The sequence below is a fragment of the Phycodurus eques genome, chromosome 3 (genome assembly GCF_024500275.1).
Source record: "Phycodurus eques isolate BA_2022a chromosome 3, UOR_Pequ_1.1, whole genome shotgun sequence".
In the NCBI taxonomy this organism is placed as follows: domain Eukaryota; kingdom Metazoa; phylum Chordata; class Actinopteri; order Syngnathiformes; family Syngnathidae; genus Phycodurus; species Phycodurus eques.
In genome coordinates, this window is record NC_084527.1 from 34,276,484 (window position 1) to 34,285,747 (window position 9,264).

Sequence of the window (9,264 nt, forward strand, 5' to 3'; positions counted from 1 at the left end):
GCCGTGATCTCCAACTCTCACTGGAACGGTTCGCAACCGAGTGTGAAGCGGCTGTGATGAAACCCTAACCTCCAAATCTGAGACCATCGTCCTCAGTCAGAAAAGGGTGGAGTGGCCTCTCCGGGTCGGGGATGAGATCCTGCCCCAAGTGGAGTAGTTCAAATATCAGATCGGTGCAGCGTCTGCAGTGAAGCAAACTTTGTATTGGTCCGAAGCTCTCGATTTACCAGTCGATCTACGTTCCTACCCTCACCTATAGTCACAAGCTGTGGGTCGTGACCGAAACAACAAGATCCCGGATCCGAAATGAGTTTACTCCGCTGTGTCCGGGCTCTCCCTTAGAGAGTGGGTGAGAAGCTCGGTCATCCGGGAGGGGCTCAGAGTAGAGCAGCTGCTCCTCCGCATTGAGAGGAGCCAGATGAGGTGTTCCGGGAACGTCCCACCGGGAGGAGACCCAGGACACGCTGGAGAGACTTTGTCACTCGGCTGGCCTGGGAACGTTCAGGATGCCCTCGGAAGAGCTGGAGAAAGTTGATGGGGAGAGGGAAGTCTGGGCTTCCCTGCTGAGGGTGCTTCCCCCGCGACCCGACCTCTGATAAGCGGAGGTAAATGGATGGATGGTTCAAGACGCCTGATGTGTGGAGAAACGAGGCGCATGCATTGCTCTGTTGTGATTTTGGCCCATTTTTCCACACAAGCAGTCTTCAAATCTTGAGTATCAGTTTTTTCCATAGATTTTCGATTGGTCAGGTGATTGACTTGGGATAGACGAGCAGCTTTATTTATTTCTTCGAAACCAAATGAGAGTTTCCTTGGCAGTATGTTTTGGATTATTATCCTGAAGAAAGGTTCATCCTCATTTCATTTTCATCATCCTCGTAGATGGCAGCAGAGTTTTGTCAAGAATGTCTATATATTTGCCCATTGATCGTTCCTTCAATAATTTGAAGTTTACCAGTACCATGTGCTGAAAAACAGCCCCACACCATCATGTTCCCACCTCCGAACTTCACTGTTGGTATGGTTAGGTTAGGAGTCAACTTGCTTTCCAGAATGGGAGTGAGTGCTACCGGACGGTAGTCATTGAGGCAGGAGGGAGACGACTTCTTCGGGACCGGGATGATGGTGGTGGCTCTGAAGCACGTGGGGACAACACCCTGACTCAAGGAGGTGTTAAAGATGTCCGTGAAGACTTCTGTGACTTCAGCTGCAGTCTCTCAAAACACGACCAGGTATGCTATCTGGGCATGTTTGTTGATCCTGTTGAGAGATCTTTTGATGCTGTCCAGAGTCAGTGTCACCACGTGGCCACCAGGAGGGGGTGGAGTCTTGTGTGCAGGGATGCTGTTGTGTGCCTCAAAGCGAGTATTTGCCTCATTTAGCAAGGAGGTGGAGCTGTCGCAGGTCTTTGGTGAGGGTTTATAGTCCATAATGGTCTGAATACCATGCCACAGACTGATGGTGTCACTGCTGTCACTGAAGTGGTGGGCGATCTTCCTGGAGTGTACTCCCTCTTGGTCTCCCTTAAGACACGGGACAAATTGGCCCTGGCTGTCCTCAGGCCCTTCTCATCCCCAGATCTAAATGCCACGTCGCGGACCTAACACAGCCCCATACCATCACAGATGCTGTAATCTGTAGCACGGATTTAATGGACTCAGTGATGTTGACATCATCCATACAAGTGCTGATGTAGGCAGTAACAGTCTCTGTGTAGTCCTGAAGGTCTGTGATGGAGTTGTAGGTGGCACCCTGTTTGAACATGGTCCAGTCTGTGGTGGAGAAACAGTCTTGAAGTGCCTCAAGGGAACCTTCTGGGCACACTCGTACATTGAGATGGTCTGAGACGCCGGGGAAGGGATGGGCCTTGTAGGCCCCTCTCAGCTCGTTGATGGTTTCAGCTGCTGAACCGTTTTCTCTGCAGTTTTTTTGTCAACGATCAAATTCTGACATGGTAATAGACTTTTTCCTGAGTGGCTTCAGATGTCGTATCATTTTCTCATTTTGCTGATTTGTGCTGATATTTAACCTGATGGATTGTATTTTTTCACTAAACCAGCAAATGCATTGCAATTATCTGCTGTTAGGAATTCTGGTTCTTTCTGATTCGGGGTGTGTGTGGGGGGGTTGAGAGCTTGTCAACCACAGGAAACGGAGTGCGCGTATTGTTGTCTTACTCATGATTTCAGAAAAGTGTTGCTGTCTAGCCCTGACTAACGCTTGGTTGAAATGACAAAGACTGTCGAGGTCATAATCAATTTGGAGTTTAGTTTTTCTCTACTTACGTTCTGCTTTCTTCCACTTTGATTTCGAGGTCTTTACCATCATTGTGCTCCTCCATGGTGTTCTAGGTCGCCTCAAGATTGTCTTAGTTTTTATAGTTTTAATCAAGATGGCGCCTACCCGTGTGGTCGCCTCGGTTACTTGCTCTCTAGTATTGTCTATGTTTTTGTGTTTTTCGTTCATCTTTGAAGACATTACGCGACTCACTTACACAAGGGAAGACTTGCTAAATATGAGGGAGCCTACCCCGGACTTTTTTTCACCAACTTTCGCAAATCCGCTCAGTTCTTTCTCCGAGTTACTCACCGGTAGGGCGGCTGTGGTCTATGGCGCATGGAGGCAAAGGCGACGAAGGAGGAAGCACGGCAGCATCCAATTAAAGGGCCGTAAGAGAGGATACAGATTGGCGCTCCTGTCGATCCACCTCGCAAATCGACGCTCCCTACCCAACAAAATGGACGAGTGTTAGCTCTTTGTGTGTGTGCGTCCGTAAGGTAGGGCAGCTGTGGCTCAGTAGGTAGAGCAGGTCGTCCAGTTACAGGATAACTAGTTCGAATCCCAGCTACGACTGTCCACATGTCGAAGTGTCCTTGGGCAAGACACTGAACCCTAATTTGACCGACCTCATTCATGCCATTTCTTTCATCAATCCATTGCGTTTTACAATTTGGCAGCGATATGTAATTATTTTCACATTGTCTTTGGCACATGTATTAGTACTATAGTGAACCTGCAAAGTGTGACTCAGTAGATATAATGAATATTAATTTATTGTGACACACCAATAATTAATTACACGAAACTACCTCTCACCGGAGACAAAAGGACAAGTGCTCCGCAGCTGAGTTGGAACGCCTGTAGTTTAGTAGTTTGGAGAGAAATCCTGTGACCGATTCGAGCAAACAAACTGGGCACAGGTTAGCTTCATGTAGCACTGAAAGTTGCAGTCATCCAGACGCAGCTCTTGGAGAAGGTGGTGAAATTCACCAAGCTGCGTGCACCTCTGGATGGTGTTGTGGACCCAAGCACGACGGCGTTTGCCATTCTGAAGACGTTTGGACTTTCACAAGTACAGAGCCACAATGCAGGTCAAATCGTCGTCCATTGCTGTTCGCTTATGGCAGGAAGAAATGCTGTCTTCGCCTCCCGTAGGAGATGTCCCTCCTCTTCCACATTCACAGTGCGAAGGAAAGCAAATGCGCATTCAATGTGTATACTCCCGAGATAAAACTCAAAAGCAAAGGATGCGAGGTGAAGCAAACTTTCGTGTTTGGTGTGAACCCTTGCTGGGCTGACTTCAGTTGAGCCAGCAACTCTTCATGGCGCCTCTGACTGGCCACATTGGACTCACGGAGGAATTGGAGGGCATCATCATGTTTCCGCTGACGTTTATGAGGCATTGTGGGTGTTGGAGCAAGAAGCAGTTTGATACCTGAAGGTCCAAGCTTCTCTGGCCTGTTCTCTGGTCTGACTTCCACCCTCGCTGATGTGCCAAGCACAGGAAAGACATCATCATGATGGCCTCAGTTCAATAAGGAACGGTGTCTTTTGAAACTTCAACTGGCAGCCTGGCTTAATATACGGACTGTGTCACATCCTATATCAGTTTCTTTGAAGATGTGTGTGTACCAACAAAGTCATTTCGCACATTCAATAACAAGCCGTGGTTCACTGCCAAACTTTAGTAACTTCGCCAGCCTAAAAAGGACGCCTATCGAAGTGGCGATAACAGCCCTGTAAAATCAAACTCGGAACCATCTGACAAAAGAAATTAACATTGCAAAGAGAAATTAGGCAGAAAAGCAGGAAAATCATCTTACTAGTAATGACTCTTGTCAGTCTGGCGTGGATTACAATCACCAACGAACTACAAGCGACCATCCCCCCGAGCAGAGAACAGTAAAGGACTAGCTGATGACTTGAACACCTACTGTTGATTTCTGATTCTGAGGGAGAACAAGCAACCTCCACACAGGCGGGGCCGGCACTATGGTATATACAGTATAAAAAGTATTAATTGAAAGTGCAAATATCAAAGATCAGGTGACGTGTGCGACATAGTCAAGGTCAGAAGGTCAGAGAACCAAAGAAAATAAAACGCATAAATAAGATGACAAAACCCCAATGCTGCTAAAGTGGCTGGTGTGTGTCTGTGTGTGTGCATGTTTGTGGGGCGTCAGAGTTCAGCTGGGCAGAGGACAGAGGGGGCAGAGCGGGCAGAGAGTTCAGATTTGTGAAAGCCTGATGAATAAAACTGTCTTTGAGTCGGCTAGTCCTGGCTTGCAGACTCCGTAGTCTCCTCCCTGAGGCGGATGCTGTAAATGTCCTGCAGGGAGGGAAGAGAGGTTCCGATGATCTTCTCAGCTGCGCTGACTATGCAATGGAGATTCTTGCGGCAGGATGTGGTGTAGACTCTGTACCACACACTGATGCAATTGGTCAGGATACTCTCAATGGTCCCTCTGTTGAACGAGTAAATGATGGTGGTCGGGACTCTGGCTCGTCTCAGCTTGCGCCAGAAGTAGACGCTGGTGAGCTTTCTTGGCCAGTGATGAGGTGTTGCTGATCCAGGAGAGGTCCTCGGTGATGTGCAGTCCCAGGGACTTGGTGGTGCGCACTCTCTCCACCGCAGTGCGCTCTCCTGAAGTCCACAACAATCTCCGTTTTTTTTCCACATTTAGGGAGAGATTGTTGTCCATGTACCATCTGGCCAGACTCCTGTCGTCTGTCTGGTTCCCGTTGCTGATGAGACCCACCAAAGTTGTGTCGTCTGCAAACTTGATGAAGTGGTTGGTCCTGTATGTCGGTCTGCAGTCATGGGTGAAAAGGAGGGGACTCAACACACAACCTTGATGGGCCCCGTGTTCAGAGTGATGGTGCTGGATGTGTTGCTGCCGACCCGTACTGCCTGTGGTCTCCCTGTCAGAAAGTCCAGCAGCCAGTTGCACATCAAAGTGTTGAGCCCCATTGGAGTGAGTGCTACCGGACGGTAGTCATTAAGGCAGGAGGGAGACGACTTCTTCGGGACCTGGATGATGTTGGTGGGTTTGAAGAACGTGGGGACAACACCCTGACTCAAGGAGGTTTTAAAGATGTCCGTGAAGACATCTGTGACTTCAGCTGTCTGGGCCCGGGGCTTTTTGGATGTTGATCCTGTCGAGTGATCTTTTCACGCTGTCAATGTCAGCACTTGGTCACGAGGAGGAGATAGAGTCTTGTGTGGAGGGGTGTTGTTGTGTGCCTCAAAGCACGCAAAGAAGTCATTTAGTTCATTTAGCAGGAGGTGGAGCTGTCGCAGGTCTGTGGTGAGGGTTTATAGTCCGTAATGGTCTGAATACCACGCCACAGACTTCTGGTGACACTGCTGTCACTGAAGCGTTGGGCAATCTTCCTGGAGTTCTCCCTCTTGACCTCCCTGATGCCACGGGACAAATTGGCCGTGGCTGTCCTCAGGTCATCCTCATCCCCAGATCCACAGTAAAAGCCGCATTGCAGACCTTCAGTTAGTCTATAGATCTGCCCCAACAGCCATGGCTTCTGATTAGCACGGACAGTGATGGTGACATCATCCTTAGCTGCATTGTGTGTTCTGTAGAAGGGCTAGGAAAAAAGTGTCCTTCCTGTGGAGCTTGAAATACAGGCCAATGTTGTTATCCACTTAGAGTTTGAGAGGGTAAACGTTTTCATTAATTTGCATCACAAATATTTTGGAATAAAAAAATGTTATATCCAGATTACTAGGGATATGCTATGGTTATTGATAAACGATTGATAAATTTAAACAATATTCAGAATGTGCATCCCTAGTTCAGAGGTCATTAACTCCTCCATAGTACTTTTAAACATTCTCCACATAACCAGGTCACAAACGCCACTGGGCTAATGTTCGCCATTGTTGGCATGGGCTCCATTGTTGCTTGCATAATGGGTATTTCTGAATGGAGTGATGTTTTTGGAAGAAAGTACGCTGAATGTTGAATTTGGCAACTTAAATTGAATGAGGTCACTGATGGTGTCACTGTGGTGCGGGCAGCGTGGGTTCAGTTCCCACTCAGTGACAGTGTGAATGTGAGTGCGAATGGTTGTCCGTGTCTATATGTGCCCTGCGACTGACTGGCAACCAGTTCAGGGTTTAGTCCGCCTTTCGCCCGAAGTCAGCTGGGATAGGCTCCAGCGTCCCGCAACCTTGAACAGGATAAGCGGTGTTGAGTATAGATGGATGGATGAAGTTGAACCAGACAATATACAGTTGTTGAATGTTGAAATATACACTGAATGTTGAATTTGCAGCCGAATGTATTGCGTTTTTTAAGCTGAAAAGTACATTGATTTTTTTTTTTTTTTTTTGTGAAAACATTTTTCAGTGTTAATAATTCAGATAAAAAATCTGATGGCACAGATATACTTATGGCCTCAAAAAGTGCTTAAATGTAACGAATAATCAGCGCAATTTATTTATTTCCAACTTCATTTGAATTGGGGTTTTTATATCAAACCATTTGTCTGGTGGTGTGCCTTGTAGTTGTTTTTCCATCAGTCTCTTGTATGTGTGCATGTGCAGATTAAAACTGGAGGCCCTGACTGACCAGGAAGGCCAGCTGAAAAGTGAAAGTGAGGAGGACATAGAGGATGTACAGGAAGGATCTGAGGAGTGTCTATCAGCCAGTCAACCGCAGCACCCAGCAACTGGTATCGAGGAGGAGGACATAATGATTGAAGAATATGATAGTGAATAATGCATGTAATACAAATCTGCACTGACCATAATCCATAATGTGAGATTGTTTGTTTATTTATTTATTTTGAGCTGAGTTCAGGAAGTTTAAGGACAGATATTCATTCTTTCATCTAAAAGAAACCGTTCATCAGCATTTGGATGAGGGCTTCATAGAAGGTATACATTTTCATATTACCCGACACGTATATTCCTTCATGTTCCTTCAAGGTTCGAAGTCCTCCATTCCAAAAAACACATTACCCATTTTGATTCGAATCGTACTATGACTTTTGCATGCATCTTCCAATGTTACATCACTTCAAGTAGGGCGCTGTACACAATTCCATCGTTTCCATAACCAACATACGTTCTCACATCAAAATGACTGAACGATATTTTATTTACCTCATGAATATTAGTCTTGATGAGAATTTAAACTATTTCATCACAGGACTCTTGAGTTTTAGATTTGGGACTCTATAGGCTGGAGGAATATTGATTGTCATGTGATTATTATTTGAAGTTGGACTGAGTAAGTAGTGTTACACATTTGCATGTTACAGTATCATATATATATATATATATATATATATACACACACACACACACACACACACACACCTGGGGTAGGCCACAGCGGACATCAGATCTATCAGACAAAAACTGTTGTACAATACCCTCTGACTCCTGTCTGTTAATTAAGCCTTTATCAAAAACAGGGACTGAGTTGATAATCCATAACACCTCAATTTTGCAATTAGAAAGTCATGGTCTATCAAATCAAATGCAGCACTGAAGTCTAAAAATATAGCCCCCACTAAGCTACCTTTATCCACATTTTGACATCAGATTGTCTATAATATGAGCCAGTGCTGTGGTCGTAGAATTACCTTGTTTTTAAGCATGCTGAAATTTAGAGAGCAAGCCAAATTTAACAAAATTATGCTGAATCTGCTCACATAAGATTGTTTCCTACATTTTTCCCAAAACAGATAAAATACTGATGGGATGACTATTACCCCCATTACATGGAGACATTTTATCTTTAGGAATAGCAATTACTTTTGATGCTTTGCTCTGTGAAGGAAAAACCCTGCACAATAAACAGTTATTAAATATATCAGAATCAGAATCATCTTTATTTGCCAAGTATCAGAATCAGAATCAGAATCATCTTTATTTGCCAAGTATGTCCAAAACACACAAGGAATTTGTCTCCGGTAGTTGGAGCCGCTCTAGTACAACAAACAGTCAATTTACAGAACACTTTGGGGACATAAAGACATTGACAAAAAACAATTGTGCAAAAAGATGCAGAGTCCTCTAGCACTTAGAGCAGTTCGAACGACTAATATTGCAATAGTCCGGTGCAATGACCATTGTGCAAAGGGCGCTGAGACTTCAAGGAGTGGATGCGGTTTAAAGTGACGAGTAGTGCGATCATCTGGGACAATGTCGGTTGTGCAAATGTTACAGATACTCCTCAATCAGTGTGCAAATGGAGCAGATGCTACTCTGGCATGAGTGGCCAGTATATGCAAATAGTGCAGCATGGCGAGACAACTACAGTGAGTGCACAAGTAATACATAATTGGCCCCACAGAAATGTGACAACGAACTCAAGTCAAAAAATTGCCAGCTTGTTGTAATGGAATTATAGGTTAGGTGTTTAAGAAGTTGATCGCAAGAGGGAAGAAGCTGTTGGAATGTCTACTAGTTCTAGTTTGCGTTGATCGGTAGCGCCTACCTGAGGGAAGGAGCTGGAAGAGCTGGTGACCGGGGTGCAGACGGTCCGAGAGGATTTTGCACGCCCTTGTCTTAGTTCTGGCAGCGTGCAAGTCCTCAATGGTGGGTAGGGGGGTACCGACAATCCTTTCAGCAGTTTTGATTGTCCGTTGCAGTCGGAGTTTGTCCTTTTTTGTAGCAGCACCAAACCAGACTGTGATGGAAGAACACAGGACCGATTCGATGACCGCTGTGTAGAACTGTCTCAGCAGCTCCGGTGGCAGGCCGTGCTTTCTCAGAAGCCGCAGGAAGTACATCCTCTGCTGGGCCTTTTTGAGGACGGAGTTGATGTTGTTCGCCCACTTCAGGTCCTGAGAGATTGTAATTCCCAGGAACTTGAAGGTCTCGACGGTTGACACAAGGCAGCTGGACAACGTGAGGGGCAGCTGTGGCGAAGGATGCCTCCTGAAGTCCACGATCATCTCTACCGTCTTGAGCGTGTTCAGCTCCAGGTTGTGTCGCCCGCACCACAGCTCCAG

General features: G+C 46.1%; 1 protein-coding gene across 5 annotated transcripts in view; it reads left to right on the forward strand.

Moving 5' to 3' along the window:
* rad17 (RAD17 checkpoint clamp loader component) overlaps positions 1 to 8,285 on the forward strand; it is a 50,974-nt gene extending 42,689 nt beyond the window's left edge. For 2 of the 5 annotated variants that reach the window (XM_061673227.1, XM_061673229.1), the window contains exon 14: positions 6,845 to 8,285. In XM_061673227.1, the coding sequence (XP_061529211.1) occupies positions 6,845 to 7,019 (175 nt within the window). In that variant the 3' untranslated portion in view covers positions 7,020 to 8,285. The remainder of the gene's footprint in view (positions 1 to 6,844) is intronic. The other 3 variants (XM_061673225.1, XM_061673224.1, XM_061673226.1) reach the window with 3 other exon arrangements.
* The last annotated feature ends 979 nt before the right edge of the window (positions 8,286 to 9,264 follow it).